At 47.5% G+C, this 18,316-nt stretch overlaps 1 protein-coding gene across 2 annotated transcripts in view; it reads right to left on the reverse strand.

Moving 5' to 3' along the window:
• flncb (filamin C, gamma b (actin binding protein 280)) overlaps positions 1-18,316 on the reverse strand; it is a 77,154-nt gene that overhangs the window by 33,091 nt on the left and 25,747 nt on the right. For both annotated transcript variants that reach the window (XM_078553162.1, XM_078553161.1), the window contains exons 7-19: positions 17,916-18,078; positions 15,728-15,928; positions 12,852-12,989; positions 12,130-12,256; positions 9,500-9,636; positions 8,971-9,164; positions 6,407-6,520; positions 5,865-6,008; positions 5,378-5,501; positions 4,573-4,733; positions 3,786-3,876; positions 2,378-2,547; positions 1,053-1,170 (exon numbers count right to left, since the gene is read on the reverse strand). In XM_078553162.1, coding sequence (XP_078409288.1) covers positions 1,053-1,170; positions 2,378-2,547; positions 3,786-3,876; positions 4,573-4,733; positions 5,378-5,501; positions 5,865-6,008; positions 6,407-6,520; positions 8,971-9,164; positions 9,500-9,636; positions 12,130-12,256; positions 12,852-12,989; positions 15,728-15,928; positions 17,916-18,078 — 1,882 coding nt within the window. The remainder of the gene's footprint in view (positions 1-1,052; positions 1,171-2,377; positions 2,548-3,785; positions 3,877-4,572; positions 4,734-5,377; positions 5,502-5,864; positions 6,009-6,406; positions 6,521-8,970; positions 9,165-9,499; positions 9,637-12,129; positions 12,257-12,851; positions 12,990-15,727; positions 15,929-17,915; positions 18,079-18,316) is intronic.

Below are 18,316 nucleotides of genomic sequence, written 5' to 3' on the forward strand. Positions count from 1 at the left end.
AGGTAGGTTTGAAGGAGCATCTTAAAGGATAAAAGAGTGGAACAGAGGTTTAACAAGGGAACTCCAGAGCTTAGGGCATAGGAAGCTGAAGGCATGGCTACCAATGGTCGAACAATTAAAATTGGGGAAGTTTAAGAAGCTAGAATTGGAGGAAAACAGGTATCTCTAAGGGTTGTAGGGCTAGAGGAGGCTACCAAAATAGAGAAGGACAAGGCCCTGGAGAGATTTGAAAGCACAGGGGTGATAGGTGACTAGAGCACGGTGCATGTACCAACAGCAGCATTTGGGATGAAATCAAGATTAAGGAGAGTGGGAGATAGATGGGCAGCCAGAGGAGCATTGGAACAAGGAAGTAGAGAGGCAACAAAAGCAGGGGTGAAGGTTTCAGCAGCCAATGAGCTGAGGTAGGGATGGAGACAAGTCGATGGTAGAGGTGAAGATAAACAGAAAACATGTCAAAGCAGAAACAATGATCAGGGGAATCCATTATACTCATTCCCAACTCTGAGGGGAGGAATTACTGACTGCAGTTATACAAAGGAAATATGTATCTTCCTGTAGAATTCAGCCTGTTACTCTCATTGCCTCCGAGCCCCAACACACAAAATGTTGAACTAAATAGTTATTGTGGCAAACAATCCTTACTCATACTCCACCCTCACAAGGGCATTTAACACAGCAGATACCAGATATTATCACAAGGAACAATCAGGTCATCCACATCACAACAGACTCTCAGCTTCCTGTGTGGTCCTAAACACCACTCAGAAATGGTGACATGACCATTGCAGTGTCTGCAACAAATTGTATAAGGAGAAAGGTTGGTGGTGGTGGTTTGGGGGTGGGGCGGGGGGGGGGGGGGGGGGGGGCGGTGGTGTATGTGAAATGAGACTCATACCCCAGTAGGAGGAGCGGTAAAGACACATCCAGTGAGGGGTGACAGTAGAGGCTCCTGAGGGGCCACACGATGCTCAATTCCCCAGGCCAATGTACAAACAAGTATTTCAGAATCTGACAGCTGAAATAATTTACAAAAGGTTTAATGATCTTACTATTGTTCAGTCCCTGAACTTTGACCTTGTTCAGATCGAGAGGCGGAGCCACACTCACGGTGAACGGACTCTTTGGAACCTGGTCACCCCCATAGGTCACCGTTACCAGCAGGTTACCCTGCAACAAGACCACAGCCCATTGGTCAGAGAAACACCATACCTACACAGAGTATAATATACTGGATGCAACCCTTAATCCCAGCACTGCCCCGCTGGGTACAACTCCCCCAAACCCCAGCACTGCTTCCCCTGGGTACAAATGTCCCCCTCCCCCAGGCCTGGGCATTGACACCATCCCCCCACCCCCACTCCAGGTACAGCTCCCCCAAACCCCAGCACTGCCCCCCTCCAGGTACAACACCCACAAACCCCAGCACTGCCCCCACTCCAGGTACAGCTCCCCCAAACCCCAGCACTGCCCCCCTCCAGGTACAACACCCACAAACCCCAGCACTGCCCCCCTCCAGGTACAACACCCACAAACCCCAGCACTGCCCCCCTTCCAAGTACAACACCCACAAACCCCAGCACTGCCCCCACTCCAGGTACAGCTCCCCCAAACCCCAGCACTGCCCCCCTCCAGGTACAACACCCACAAACCCCAGCACTGCCCCCCCCTCCAGGTACAACACCCACAAACCCCAGCACTGCCCCCCTTCCAGATACAACACCCCCAAACCCCAGCACTGCCCCCCTTCCAAGTACAACACCCCCAAACCCCAGCACTGCCCCACCTTCCAGGTACAACACCCCCAAACCCCAGCACTGCCCCCCTTCCAAGTACAACACCCACAAACCCCAGCACTGCCCCCCTTCCAGGTACAACACCCCCAAACCCCAGCACTGCCCCCCCAAACCCCAGCACTGCCCCCCTTCCAGGTACAACACCCCAAACCCCAGCACTGCCCCCCCTCCAGGTACAACACCCCAAACCCCAGCACTGCCCCCCTCCAGGTACAACACCCCCAAACCCCAGCACTGCGCCCCCTCCAGGTACACCTCCCCCAAACCCCAGCACTGCCCCCCCAAACCCCAGCACTGCCCCCCCAAACCCCAGCACTGCCCCCCTCCAGATACATCTCCCCCAAACTCCAGCACTGCCCCCCCCTCCAGGTACATCTCCCCCAAACTCCAGCACTACCCCCTCCGGGTACAAACCCATCACCCCCGCCCCCGCAACCCTCAGCAATGACGTCCCAGGTATAAACCCCCTAAAACCCAACACTGCTCCCCGGGTACAAAGCCCCCAAACCCTGGCACTGCCTGATTGGGTACAACTCCCTAGCCCTGCCCTCCACTCCACTGCCCCTCAAACCCGCTCCTACCTGCTGCACGGCAGTGTATTTCACAGTGTACGAGTAGTCATGGTTATCGATGATTTCAAAGTCACGGACAGCCTCTCCCTTTGCAGCTCCGGTGAACTGCACATCCAGTGTGGCTTTGCCAGCTCCCTTAGTGTAGACAGTGAAGTGAGTGGGTTTCCCGACCTCAACACCTGTAAGCAATACACACAGCCCTACTCAGAGCACAGCACAGCACCAGGAGCACCTTGTATCCTGTTCCCAGCACTCCACACAGCCCACTCTGCATCTGACAGCACCATGTGAAGTCATTATTGTTACCTAATTACTGGGGGTCAGTCTGTGCCAGTGGGTTTTAACCTCTCTCGCTCTTTGTATTCACACTACTGCTGGTCCAGTGGCCATGGATTGTGTGGGATGGCGGGGAGGGGGGCATATCCGATTTGTTGCAATTTAAGTCTCCTACTGATCCAACACCTACAGGAAGTGCAAGACTATTCTCGGACTGGGATGAACTAATAGTTGCCAACCCCAATAATACAAGACTGAGTTAGACTTATTCCTGGAGATTTCATCACAACATCCCACCTCCAGATGGTCCAACAGCCTTTTATCCAATCCCCATATTTATACTGAATAAAAGCCAAAAAAGAGACACTGGGCCGGATGTTCCCCTCATTGGGCAGGCCCAGGAGCTCCCGCAAGATCAACTGCCGCCCACGATCGGGTTCTGACCAATTAACGGCCTGCCAGCGTGAGAGGCGCACTGAAACGCTTAGCGCTGCTGGGGTGGGGTGAGTGTGAGCATTGAAGTGTGCGCATGCATGGGGGAGCGCGCACTGAAAGCTCCCTGAAGGCACAGAGCTGCAGAGCTGCCTCAGGAAGCTGAAGATTTTTTAAATACAAAAATAAACTTTTTACAAATGATATAAACATGTCCCCACATGTGACTCAGTCCCCCCCCCCCCCCCACCCCGCCCGCCATGGATGAGGTTTCGCGAAAAATGCAAAGGCCGCCTGGTCTATTCATCTGGCCACCAACTGAATGGTTGAGCGGACAGCGAAAAATACAATTTAATTAAATGCTAAAGGGCCTTAATAGGGCCTCTTCATTGTTGGCATGCGCACTGCCACCTCTAGTGCGCGCCCGCCGATTGAAAGATCGTGTGTGCGCACAATGACATCGGGACACTCAGCCAACGTCATCGTGCATTATTTCACTCCCGTTCAGGTCGGGTGTGCGCCCACCTGCGGGATGAAAAATAAAACAGTGGGCAGAATTTAAGTCCCAATGAATTCTCTCCCTGGTGGTTGCTCGCTCCAGGGTCCAGGAGATTAATTTTAATTCTAGCGAGTCCAAGACAGTCCTGGGAGCGTTGGTGACCCTTGGTCTGACTACAGGCGCTCACACAATCAATTAGCTTCTCCTCACCAGTCCGACTCAACCCGGGACCTTCAGCCTTCACCTTGCCCGCATCATGTGACGGCTCCACTTTAATACGGAATGGGCTGATGGGAATTTCCTGCAGGATAAATTGGACAGAAACTTGTTAGAATAAGTGAGACACAGGGGCAGAGGTCAGCTGTAGGGAGCAGGTTTTGAGGCGAGGTGGGGGGGGGGGCGCAAAACTGACTGACTAGTTTACTCATCAGAAAGACCGTACCTCAAGAGCGCAGCAGTACCTGCAGCGGGAGTGTTGGCCTGGTTATGCACTCATCTCTAGGATGAGACTTGAACCCACAATCACTAAACCTTGGATAACACCAGAAAGAGAATCAAACCAGCTGTACTTTTTTGTTTAATTTGTCAAGATCTGAGAGTCCTCACAAACACCAGATCAACTTGACCTCATGTGCTCCAGGAGCCAGAAATCTGGTGGATCTAACTTCAGCTCTTCTAGCGTTGATTGAGCCTTATACATTATTGAAAGGGCTAATGGAAAGTTGGCCTTTGTGTCAAGAGGGCCAAATTACAAAGGGATTTAAGTTATGTTACAGTAGTACAGCCTTGGGTGAGGGTATTATGGGACATGGAGCAAAGGAGCAAATCAGCCATGATCTAATGGAGGGGCCTCCTAATGTTCCTAGAGATGTCTCCTGTACTGGGGAGAAAGTTCAGCTGCTGCTTCCCTTCACAATATAACTTGCAGCCTTCTCAGCAGAAGCTAATGAGAATTTAAACTGAATGTATAACAAGGACAAAGCTTCGTTTGTTGTACCTGGTCAGCAAACAGCACCATGATGGTATAGCGCCCTGGTCCTGGAGGGGTGTACTTCACTGTGAAAGTGTCATTGTCATTCTTAATGATGTCAAAATCGATGTCGGCCTCAGCAGGTCCCACGACTCCCGGGGCACACTTAATGCCGATGCTCACATCACCTTGTCAAAAGGAGAGAACAGTTGAGACCAAGAAAAGGACAATCCCAGCACGCAGAGTGAAGATGTGATGGAGGGAACCCTTCAGAGTGAGACAGCCAGAGACGTGCCCCAAGCAGGAGTGAGTGGGTCCAGTTTGGCAATGGAGCAAAGCAGCTGCTCTGCCATCTTTCATATTTACCACCTCCCAGTTCCCAGATTGTCAAGGACCCTGTGTCTCCTCAGCACTGACGCCTCAGCCCCCAACCCCTAACATTCCCATTACCCCATCCCCAAACTCCTTTCTGTTCCTTAGCCAATTTTTTATCCAAGCTGCCATGTTTCCTTTATTATAGACTTGAATAATGCTAACAAATTTATTATGTGGTACTTTGACAACCACCTTATAAAGTCCATATACACATCAGTTGCGTTAGCCTCAACAACTCTCGCCAATACACCAAAATAGCTCAAATGTTCAATCCCGATTTATCTTTAACATTTCCTTGCTGACTTTCATTTATTAGCCAGTAACTTTTCCAAATGTAATGTGTCTGGTTTCCCCACCTTTGAAATGAGGCTAACCAGCTGATATTTCCTGGGTTTATCCCTCTCTCCTTTTTGCATACAAACAAGAATTAAACAGCCTGCACCACAAAGAGACTCACCTTGTCCAGCCTCACTACAGTCCACAGTGAAATATGTGGGTTCATTGGCCTTGAGTCCAGTTTTCTCCACACCTGGTCCATACACCTTGACTTTCTGTGGATGACAGCCTTCACCCACAGATACCTGCAGCACATGAAGTACAAAGAAATTAGTATGTGGTCAGTCCAGGGGGTGTAACAGTGAAAAGCAATGGCCCAGTAAATGAGACACACAGGACATGTAAAGTGTGACAATCCATTCCAAATTTACATTGTAAAATCAGTTAATTGCATGTTGAAATGAATCTCACATTCTGCAACAGGGTTCACCACTATGTCTCACTTCCTCCCTCCCTTCAGTTACCTCCCCCACTGCCCATCTCCATCTCACTGATTCGCCAATCTCTGTCTCCCAACTCTGTCCGGGTCAGTCATTGGGTTTGTTTCTAGCCCCTCACACCAGTCTAACTCCGGTTCTGTCTAATCAGCTCACATACTCCTCTCTTACCCTGAAAGGACTGTTTGGGATGTTGACGCCACCCCAGCTGATGATGATGGTGTGTTTGATGGGCTTCCGAGGCACATACACACACATAAACGTGTTGTCTCGGTTATCTTTGATCTGAATATCAATGGGAACACCTTCTGCATCCTGTTGTGGGGTTTGAAAGAGAAAGAGAGAAAATAATTATAGCATGTTAATCAGAAGCAGTGAATCTCCACCTAGTAAAATAGGCAGCGCCCCCACCTCCAAATTAACAGTTCATTTAATACTGAAGAGCAAATAAAATTCCCCTCCCCTGAAGGTGTTAACTTTCTCCCCCAACATCCTCCCTTTACCCTGTGAAGTGTTTGATTTTCAGGTATCTGTCCACACAAACAGAACTGGCTCCCTACAGAGCTGTCCCCTCTGCCCATCCCAGCCACCCATCTGCTAATGAATCAGCAAATCTGATCCAGTGACAGGTACCTCCCATAGCTCCACCCACCTGGTTATATACCAGCCCCAAAACATCATCAATGCCATTGGTCAAGACTTTGAAGCATTACCTGTGCATAGATTTTGAGTTCTCCCTTGCCTGCTGCCCGAGCATCAATGGTGAACTCTGCTGGTTTGTTTACGATGCAGCCAGTCTGTTCCAGACCAGGGCCAAAAGCCTTCACCTAAAGAACAAGAATACTTAATGAGACAACATAATGAGCCATGAACTCACCCAGTAACAGCAGCAAGCAGTAGAAGCAAACAGGGACTGGGCTGGGCTAGCATTGCATTGGACCAGACGTTTAACTCTCATGTAGTGGCTTTGCTTCTGAAGTATTTGAAGAAAACCATCATCTCTTCAATTTTCACCTTCAATTCTCATGACTTTCTTTAAAATTTAATCACGGGGTATGGCAATCATTGGCAAGGCCGGCATTTACTGCCCATCCCTAATTGCCCGAGAAGGTGGCAACAAGCCTTCTTGAGCTACTGCACGTAGCACATAATCCAACAATTCAGGTCAGTACCGAGAGCGCTGTGCTGTCGAAGGCACAGTAGAGGAGTGGTGCACTGTCAAAGGTGCTATCCTTCAGTTGAAACATTAAACGGAGGTCCCCTCTGCTCTCTAGAGTGGATGTTTTTTCTTTTCATGGGATGTTGACATCATTGGCAAGGCCAGCATTTGTTGCCCATCCCCAATTGCCTTTGAGATGGTAAGTTGCCTTCTTGATCCAACCTGTTGGTTGTGGGATTGCTTTCTCATGCAAGCAGTCCTGTGTTGTAGCTTCACCAGGTGGATGCCTCATTTTTAGGTACACCTAGTGCTTCTCCTGGCATGCCCTCCTGTATTCTTCATTAAACACCCAATTTGATCCCCCGGCTTGATGGTAGAGTGAGGGATATGCCAGGCCATGGAGGTACAGATTGTGGTTGATTACAATTCTGCTGCTGCTTATGACCCACAGCACCTCATGGATGCCCAGCATCGAATTGCTAGATCTGTTCTGAATCTATCCCATTTGGCACAGTGGTAGTGCCACATAACATTGGGGGCATGCTCAAAGACGGGACTTTGTCTTCACAGGGACTGTGCAATGGTCACTCCTACCTATACCATCTTGGACAGATGTATCTGATGTAGATTGGCGAGGACAAAGTCTAGCAGGTTTTCTCTAATGTTGGTTCCTTCACCACCTCCCATAGGTCCAGTCTAGCAGATATGTCCTTCAGGACTCAGCCAGCTCTGGCCAGTAGTGGTGCTACTGAGCCACTCTTGATGATGGCCATTGAAGTCCCCACCCAGAGTACATTCTGCACCCTTACTACTGTCAGTGCTTCATCCAAGTGGGGGTTCAACATGGAGGATATGGATTCATTAGCTGAGGGAGTGCAGTAGGTGGTAATCAACAGGAAGTTTCCTTGTCAGTGTTTGACCTGATGCCATGAGACTTCATGGGGTCTGGAGTCAATGTTGGAGGACTCCCAGGGCAACAGCCTCCCAATTGTATACCACTGTGCTGCTGCTTCTGCTGGATCTGTCCTGCCGGTGGGACAGGACAAACCCAGGGATGGGGATTGTGGTGTCTGGGACATTGTAAGGTATGATTTGGTGAGTATGACTATGTCAGGCTGTTGCTTGTCTAGTCTGTAAAATATTCCATGACACTACCGAAAGGTGATCAGGCGAGTTCTCCTCAGTGACCTCGCCAATATTTATCCCTTAACCAACAACACAAACAGATTATGTGGTTCATAGAAAATAGGAGTAATGTACAAAATTAACCCTTGCAGCCCTATTGAATCTGCATGGCACTTCTTCCAAGGCCAATTTATCCCTTTCAATGTGTGGTACACAGAACTGTACAAAATAATCAGGTGTGGTCTAACCAGAGCTTTTTAGCACTGTAGCAAAACCTCCCTCTCTATGTTCTTACAGTTGTTTAATTCATTGCTGTGCACAAATTAGCTGCCGTGTTTCCTATATTACAAAGTAATTTATTGACTATGAAGTTCTGAGGTCATGAAAAGTGCTATAGAATTGGCAGTCTCCCTTTTCAGAACACACCAATAATCCTAAAGCATTATTTTGGTGTTTGTAACTCAGGATTGTAGGCAGAACCATTACAAGTTTACAGCATAGGAGACCACTTAGCCCATCCTGCCAGCTCTTTAGTGGCACAACCCCAAATTAATGCCACTGCCCTACACTTTTGCCACAGCTCTGCATCTTCCTTTGCTTCATTTATTCAATTTTCCTTTAAAAAAAAGGCAATGGTCTTTGTCTTAAGCACTGCATGTGGCCAGTCATTCTGCACTCCAATCCTCTGTGCAAAATATATTTCCTAATCTCTCCTCAATCTCAGTGACCTCCTTGACTACACATTCCTCCACATGTAACTGCATTTGCTATCTGTTTGCCCTTTCTGCAAACCTGTCCATCCAACTTCATGAAATTTTTCACTCTCCTCTTCACTGTTTGGTACGTGTTGACAGCAAATTTCAAAATGATGTTCAGTTCTAAAATCTTTATAACCAAAAGAACAGAACAGACTCAGGACTAACCCCTGGGACCCAGCACTGATCCCAGAGTTTTGTGCACACCCATACCCCAAACACAGAGTCCCTCACACACCTTCTCTGGGAAGCATTCATTGTTTGCAGGGAGGATGTGAGCCATGAACGGACTATCCTTAATATCTTCATCATCACAGATCACATGCACTGCATAATCACCAGGCTCAGTGGGCCAGTATCGCACATCACATGACCCATCCCCTTTATCATCACATTCGATCTTAGCCTGAGAGGGGCCTTCAATGGAGAAACCTGGAGAAAGAGCAGAAAAATTGAAACCATTCACAAAAAAAGAAGAACGTATAGACTGGTGAAACACAAACACTCCCAGAGCAGGTACAACTCAGGATTAGATACAGAGTAAAGATCCACTTGATGCACTGTGACATTTTGTTAATTGTGCTGTTAGACAATTTTTGTGCCATTGGGGACTGGGTTAAAATAGAAAGATACTGGGTTGAAATAGAAAGATAAAAGACTTGAGTGAAGAGAATAGACAGGGCCTGGCATTTGGATCTGAACTAGTGCAGCGCGAGTTGAGGCCTTTCTACTGGTCCTGAAGCTTCAGCAACAGACACAATGCTTACCCAGTGTCCCAACTTCAGTTCCAATCGCTTCTACTACAAAATCAGCAGACTTGCCCACAACGCCAGTCTCCAGGCCTGGCCCCCAGGCTCGCACCTTCTGGGCACCAGCTTCTGGTCCAACCTGCACCTCGAAAGGGCTGAGGAATCAAACAGTCAGAAGTCAGTACAGCCAGCGATCAACATCTCATATTGCTTTACATTGTTCGCCTTGCAAAGAAAGAGAAACCACCCAAACTGATCAGTGGGTAGCATGCTCTCCGAGTTAGAAGCTATGTCTTCGAGTCCTAGTCGAGACACTTGAACCCAGAAGCTAGGTTGACACTCCTAGTGCAGTATTGAGGAAGTGCTGTGCTCTTAAAGGGGCAGTCTTTAAGCTGGGACAGTAAATTGCAAACCCATCTGTCCCCTCCACTGAATGTAAAAGATCCCACGGCACTATTCCTAAAAAGAGCAAAGTTCTGGTCAATATTTATTCCTTGTGGAGTATTCTGACACACTTCTGTGTGTTTGTGAAACGAAAACATCAATTTAAGGTCCCAGAGTCTGACCCACTGCCCCTTCAGAGGGAGCCAGGTCCTTCTAATGAAGGTAAAAGCAAAATACTGCGGATGCTGGAAATCTGAAACAAAAACAAAAATTGCTGGAAAAACTCAGCAGGTCTGACAGCATCTGTGGAGAGGAAGACAGAGTTAACGTTTCGAGTCCATATGACTCTTCTTCAGAACTAAAGAGAAGTAGAAATGTGGTGAAATATATACTGTTTAAGGGGGGGTTGGTGGGACAGGTGAAGCTGGATAGAAGGCCAGTGATAGGTGGAGGCAAAGGAGAGATTGGAAAAGATGTCATAAACAAAAATTCGAATGGGTGTTGATGGTGGTGACACTGGCTAAAAGGAGGTGCTAATGGTGACATTAAGAGTAGAAAGCAGGATGAGCAACTGACAGATGGCCCTAGTGGGGGTTGGGTGGGGGAAAAAAGATCGAAATAGGCTAAAAGGCGGGGATAAAACAATGAATAGAAATAAATTTTTAAAATAATAATCGAAATAGGTGGGAAATATATATATATATATATATATGGGATCAAAAAGGGGTGAGGATGGAGGAGACAGTTCATGATCTGAAGTTGTTGAACTCAATATTCAGTCCAGAAGGCTGTAAAGTGCCTAGTCGGAAGATGAGGTGCTGTTCCTCCAGTTTGCGTTGAGCTTCACTGGAACATTGCAGCAGGCCAAGGACGGACACGTGGGCATGAGAGCAGGTGGAGTGTTGAAATGGCATGCGACAGGAAGGTCTGGGTCATGCTTGTGGACAGACCGAAGGTGTTCCGCAAAGCGGTCACCCTGTCTGCGTTTGGTCTCTCCAATGTAGAGGAAACCGCATTGGGAGCAGCGAATGCAGTAGACTAAATTAAGGGAAGTGCAAGTGAAATGCCGCTTCACTTGAAAGGAGTGTTTGGGCCCTTGGACGGTGGTGGTGGTGGTGATGGGGAGGAGTCAAGGGGCAGGTGCTGCACCTTCTGCGGTTGCATGGGAAGGTGCCGTGGGAGGGGGTTGAGGTGTAGGGGGTGATGGAGGAGGAGTGGATCAGGGTGTCCCGGAGGGAGCGGTCCCTATGGAATGCTGACCGGCACGGGGTTGGCGGGGGGGAACGATGACAACAGGGTAGTGAGTGGTGAAGGGAAGATCTGTTTAGTGGTGACATCATGCTGGAGTTGGTGGAAATGGCTGAGGATGATCCTTTGAATGCAGAGGCTGGTGGGGTGAAAAGCGAGGACAAGGGGGACCCTATCATGGTTCTGTGAGGGACAGGAACGTGTGAGGGCAGAGGCGTGGAAGATGGGTCGGACATGGTTGAGGGCCCTGTCAACTACCAGGGGTGGAAAACCTCGGTTAAGGAAGAAGGAAGACATGTCAGAGGAACTGTTTTGGAAAGTGGCATCATCGGAACAGATGCGACGGAGGCGAAGGAACTGAGAGAATGGGATGGAGTCCTTACAGGAAGCGGGGTGTGAGGGGCTGTAGTCGAGGTAGCTGTGGGAGTCAGTGGGCTTGTAATGAATATTGGTGGACAATCTATCACCAGAAATTGAGACAGAGAGGTCAAGGGAGGGAAGGGAAGTGTCAGTACTGGGCCATGTGAAAGTGATGGAGGGGTCCAGACGAGAGCATGAAGCGGCACCAAAACAGTCATCAATGCACCAGAGAAAGAGTTGTGGGAGGGGGCCTGAGTAGGACTAGAACAAGGAATGTTCCACATACCCCATAAAGAGACAGGCATAACTGGGGTCCATGCGGGTACCCATAGCCACACCTTTTATTTGGAGGAAGTGAGACGAGTTTAAGGAGAAATTGTTCAGTAAGAGAACAAGTTCAGCCAGACGGAGGAGAGTGGTGGTGGATGGGGATCATTCGGGCCTTGGGATTCTAATGAAGGTGCTGGGATCTGTTGCAATTCTCAGATTTGTATAGAAATGATTTAGGTGTCATGATTGGTGAGAGACTCATAACCTCTATTACATGGGAAGCACAGCCCCACCACAATTGTTCATCTTGTGATTTTGGTATCATTGCTCCAATTCAGCCACTGAATTAAATTTCTGAAAATACAAAATGACCAAGTGTGACTCACCTCCTCGGAATGGCATAACCGCCCCAAGTGATGGTCACCACGTATTTCCCCCCAATCATTGGGTGATATTCACATTCATAGACACCATCACCAACATCTCGAACTTTCACAGACTCCTCTGTGCCCTCTGGAAGAGAATAATCACCAGGTAGTATGTGTTACTGAGAGTTTCTCACCTTTTATAGGCTTCATCGATAGGAATCAGGTGTCCTGACTGATGGTTAGTCAGTCAGTGAATCCCGTATGTCTGCACAGTAGGAGAGAGGAGCAGATCACTTCTGCACCCCCCAATATTTAGCAGCTTTTCTTTCAAGGTCTCAGTTAGCTGGTGATTCTCATCACATTCGTAATAGAGAGAGACACCAGTCACTGAAACCAACACAATTCCTGGACCAGCCACAGGGTAGAGAGTAGGGGGCAGCAGCAGTGTGCGCACCTACTGGGAATGTACAGTAACTATCCATCTTTGCACTAGTGTAACAAGATTTGAAAATAAATCTGCCAATTTCAATCATTTATCTATAAATTTGCCAAGTCCCAGGAAAAGTCAAAATTAAACACATGGGAGAGGAGGATGGCAGGAAGCAGACTGATCCATGGCAGGGTAGTACTGAGCCACACTGACGCCACCCCATGCCAGGCTACACTGCATCCCTCTCTCCCAGGAAATACAAAACCCTTCCATCCCCCACCCCACCCACACCCGCCCCTCCCCGACTTACTGGGTCCTTTGATGACAACCTTCAGTTCGCCTGTTCCTGCTCCTTTGGTGAAGACTTTGAAGTCGGTCACCTCCTTCACTCGCACTCCTTTGGGCTGAAGACCTCTCCCTGAGGCACGACATGCATTCGGGTTGCATGCTGCCAGAAACACACAGGGTTTATGTTAGTGCTGACAAACCGGGGCAAAAGCACCCTCCCGCCTTACCCACTGCCAGTCGTACCACACTGTTCCTTTAACCTTGGAGTGAGCTATACTGAGACAAGGGGCTCCCATCTCCCAGTCACAGCAGAAACTCTGGTTACACAAGGATTGAAGGAGCAAGACTCACTACATGCTCAGCAAGTGAACCTTCTACCCTCATTGTGGTTCTGTGCCATAAGTCACAGGACCCTTTATAGAGAGGCGAAAATCAGCCAGGGTTTCTGGCCCCTGATCACATCCCTGACTTAGAGCAAGATGCCGATCTCTCATCTCCACACAAACAGATGTTGAGCCAGCTTCATGATCAGAGGCAGCTTCGTACAGAGGTCAGGTAGCCAACTCTGTTTGGCATGATTGCTGGAGATTTTAATAACATGACTTCCCCACCTCCACTAATTAACAAAATTATTGAAAGATTGATGACCACAGAGAGAAAAGGAAGCCATTCTGGAAAAGGAACGCATAAAAATCTCCATCACAAGCTGTTTCTCTCAGGACAAAACACAGCCGGAGTTCAGAGACATTTCAGCAAAACGTGGCAGCCAACTCACTCCTTTCAGAATTCAATATTGTTGCATTAGTGCTCTAAGCTACTGACCAATCACATTCCAGGTTAGTAAGGACCGGCAAAGTGGAGCCAAACAACCCCCTTAGGGGCCTGCACAAATGAGCCAATGAAACCCTTCATTCCCCCACCCACAGAGCCTGCACTGACAATCAAGCGAATGAAAACACCACCACCCGCCAGACCCCCTCCCGCGCCACCCCAACCCTTTCCAGGGTCTGCAGTGACCCATTGTAGCATCCCTTGCTCAGACAGAAGCACAACCAATAGCCCTCATTTCAGAGATAAGCACAATCAGTGGCCTTCGCTCAGACAGAAGCAGGGCTCATGGCCCTCACCCAGACACAAGCACAGGCAGACACTCAATCGCAGGCTAATACTGACGTGGTCGTTTGGGTTTGGGAGGAGGGGGTGGAGCTTTCTTTGCCTTGTCTGCTGGTGGGGTGCGGATGGACTGAGGAACAATCATAACTGGAGCAGCAACTTGGGTCAGAGAGGGGTCTCCTGGGGTCGGTCCAAGCACAAATCATAAGGAAGAGAAGATGAAATAAGATGTAACAGAGTGCATGATGAAGATTTGTGTGGGTTCCTGCATTCCAGTTGGAACGTGGGGCGGGGGCATGGAGGAAAAAAAAATAAAGGTGGGAGCAATTTTATGTTCAAGAAGCTGCAACCCCAAGAGTTCCCACCTCAACTTGTCTCATATTCAAAGGGAACAAACCAAAAAAGGAATTTTTCTTGATGCACCAACTCACTGCCCAACCTTACCCTCCAGCTAACTGCATCAGCCAACTTCACATCCACACTAACTAATCACATTAGCCATCCTTATCCTTTGACAGGTGACCATTACAGTCATTTCACTCTCAACTGCACTAAGCAGTCCTACAAAGGCAGTACCCACTGAATCCCCCACTACCAACATCCTGAGAGTTACCATCAACCAGAAACTGAACCGGGCCAGCCATATAAATACTGTTGCTACAAGAGTAGATCAGAGGCTGGTAATTCTACAGAGAGTAACTCACCTCCTGACTCCCCAAATCCTGTCCACCATCGACAAGGCACAAGTCAGGAGTGTGATGGAATACTCTCCTCTTGTCTGGACAAGTGCAGCTCCAACAACACTCAAAGAAGCTCGACACCATCCAGGACAAAGTGGTTTGCCTGACTGGCACCCCATCCACTACCTTAAACAGTCACTCCCTCCACAGCACTATTTGAAGATCAGCAGGGGAATTATTTCCAGTGTCCTAGTTAATATTCACTACTCAACATCACTAAAAAGAAAACTAGATTATCCGGTCATTATCACATTGCTGATTTGAGAGTTTGCTATGTGAAAATTTGCTGCTGTATTTCCTACATTACAACAGCGACTATATTTCAAAAGTACTTCATTGACTATAAAGCACTTTGGGACATTCAAGGTGCAAAATGAAAGTCTTTTACACACAAACACACACCCGAAAAACCCGGTCAGATTCATCCCTTTGACTTTTGAGCTTCATTTAACACGTTCTGAACATCAACTTTTCCCAAAGAAAAATAACTAATCCACAATTCTGTGTTTGGGGCATTAACAAAGATTGCAAACAGGGGCATTAAGGTTCAAAGCGTCAGTGACAGTTCTGATCTCCCCCAGCCCTTATGCGCTCTACCTCACTCGCCACAGCTCTCTCTCTCCCCATTTCCCACTCTCACCCTTTTCCCACTTTGAGACCTGGCCTCTTCCCCCACTTCCAGAATCCAGCCTCCTTCCAAGCCCCAGCCTCTTCTTCCTTCCCCTTCACTTTTCCCCAGCCTCTTCCTCTCCTCCAAGCCCCAGTTTTTTCTCCCCCCACCCCATTCAAGCCCTTTGCCCCGCCGAACCCCCACTTATTTACCTCTCTCCCAGCTTCCATCCATCCTGTGCCCCTTCTTTACACCATCCTGAACTCCATTCCTTCCTCCCCGTCTGAGCCGGAGCTTCCTTCCCACTACCCAACCGTCCACACCCACCCACCCTGAGCTGTTGCTTGCTTGTCTCAAGAGCGACAGCGAAACGAGGAGGACAAGGGTCCAGAGAAGACCTGCCTCACACAGAAAAAGCCCACCTGTGGGACTTACCTTCTGAAATATTGACAGTGAAAGGGCTCTTGGGTATCATGGCCCCAGCGAAGGTCACGTAAATGGTGTGAGGGCCTTCAAGCAGCGGCCTGTAGGTACAGCGCATAACACTGTCACCTTTATCCTCCAGGATCACCTCCACTGTGTCTCGTCGGCCCTGGGGATCAACAATAACAACCCCAACATCTCCCGATCCAGCACCTGATGGTAAATGGCAGGGGTCAGCATAGGTTAAAAGGCAAATGGTTATATTTGGTTACATAAATGGTTATGATCCAGCAACACCTTCAACAGGTGGGTTATGAACTCATTTCTAGATTGTTCTTTGAACCAAGCAGTAAATCTGATAGAATCAGAAGACAACTAGAGACTGTAATTGTTACACCACAAAAATGGAGAGGGTTAAACTTGGCAACTACAGCCAAATCAGTGGTGTAATGTCAGTGGTGGGAAAACTACCGGAGACCATTGTCAAAAGACAAGATAAATTCACACTTGGATAAGCATGGCTTAATAAGGGGCACCCAGTACAGATTTGTTAATGGCAAATAAAGTCAGACTAAAGGAAATGAATCCCTTGAAGAACAAAACAGGAAGGGTTAATGGAGGTAGTGTGGTGTAGATATATGAACTTTCAAAAGACATTTGATAAAGTATCTCATATATCAGACTTATTCAAAAAATAAAAGCACTGTGTTAAACAAGCATTGGTAACTTGGATACAAAATTGGTTAGGGGATAGGAGGCATGGAATAGTGATGAATGGATTTTTTCCTCGCCAACTGGAAAGTTATATGAAGTGGGGACCCAATGGGGGCCGATATTAGTACCTGGAAAAACTCAGCAGGTCTGGCAGCATCGGTGGAGAAGAAAAGAGTCGACGTTTCGGGTCCACACGACCCTTCAACAGAACTGAAGTATATATACTTCAGTTCTGTTGAAGGGTCGTGTGGACCCGAAACATCGACTCTTTTCTTCTCCACCGATGCTGCCAGACCTGCTGAGTTTTCCAGGTAATTCTGTTTTTGTTTTGGATTTCCAGCATCCGCAGTAGTTTTTTGTTTTTACCGATATTAGTACCATTGCTTTTCTTGTTTTAGATTTAAGTGACCTGGACATGGATATAGGGAGTACAATTTCAAGGTTTTCAAATGATACAAAATTTAGCAATACAGTAAACAGTGAGCAGACTTCAGGAGGACAAACATAGATTCATGAAATGAGCAGACACATGGTAGATTCAATTTCTGATAGATATGCTCTTTGGGAGGAACAACATGGAGAGACAGTATCATATCAGCTAAATGGTATTATTTTGAGGATCTGAAGTACATATTCACAAATCTTTGAATGCAGCAGAGCTAATTGATAAGGTACAAGATACTTGGCTTTCTAAATAAGGACATTCAATACAAAAACAAGGAAATCATGTTAAACCTTTACAAATCACAGGTGAGTCCTCAGCTGGAGTATTGTGTACCATACTGAACATCCAAATTTAGGAAGTATACCAAGTCCCTGGAGACTACAAACAGTTTATCAGGATGATACCAAAGGTGAGGAAGTTCAGTTATCTGAGAGATTGGAGAAGGGACTGTTCTCATTAGAGCGGAGAAGTTTAATCAAAATTATGGGAGGTTTTGTTCCCTTTGGTAAGTGGGTCAATAGCCAGAGGTCAAAGATTTAAAATAATTTTGCTAGAGAACTAGAGGGGGAATAAGACAAAATTTCTTCTCCATGAGATTGTTATGATCTGGATCACACTACCTGCAATGTGGAATCAGATTCCATAGGAACTGTTACAACTGGACATGTACTTGAAGAGGATTTTTGTAGGATTATAGGGAAAAGGCTGGGAAGTGAGACTAAACTGAACAGCTTTACCATAGAGTCAGCACAGGTGTTACAGGCTGAATATGCTGCATTATTCTATGATTCTTCAAATAATGACATTTATTCCAATGTTGAATTTAATTCTAAACAAGATCTCATAATCCAATATTTGGTTTAAGTTTAAAAGCACATTACCAAGAAACTCTGGAGGTTCTGACCACAGGACCAAACCACTATTCTCCCCTTCATTACAAACCAAGTTACTAACACCCCCACACAAACTACCTAATTCCACCAACTGTTCTTGCCATGGTAATGGAGGAGGGCAGGGGTGTTACTTCAAGGTGCTCCTTACCTGCAGTGTAAATGTCGAAGTAAGTTGGCTTGTTCGCCACATTCCCATTCAGTTCCAGGCCAGGTCCTCGGGCAGTCACCTTATTGGCATCACCCAGCGCCATGCCAATGTGAACATTGAAAGGGCTTTTGTCAATCTGCTGCCCAGCAAAGAGCACTGTTACCTAGAAACGAGCACATGGACCATGAGATTAATGACAGGAGGGAATTGCAGGGAATTCCTTGGTGATTCCATTATCTCCTTCCAGAACTTCAGCAGAAACTCCGGAAATCTTTGCAAAGGCCAAATGTGCCATTTCCATGGAGAAGTCAGGAGACGTGGCCTAAAGGTTTAAATTATGAACTTTGTTGCACAGACTAGGCTTGAAGTCCCCTCGAGTTTAGAAGCTTAGTGGGTGATCT

Source organism: Cetorhinus maximus, chromosome 12, assembly GCF_964194155.1.
Source record: "Cetorhinus maximus chromosome 12, sCetMax3.hap1.1, whole genome shotgun sequence".
NCBI classification, from domain to species: domain Eukaryota; kingdom Metazoa; phylum Chordata; class Chondrichthyes; order Lamniformes; family Cetorhinidae; genus Cetorhinus; species Cetorhinus maximus.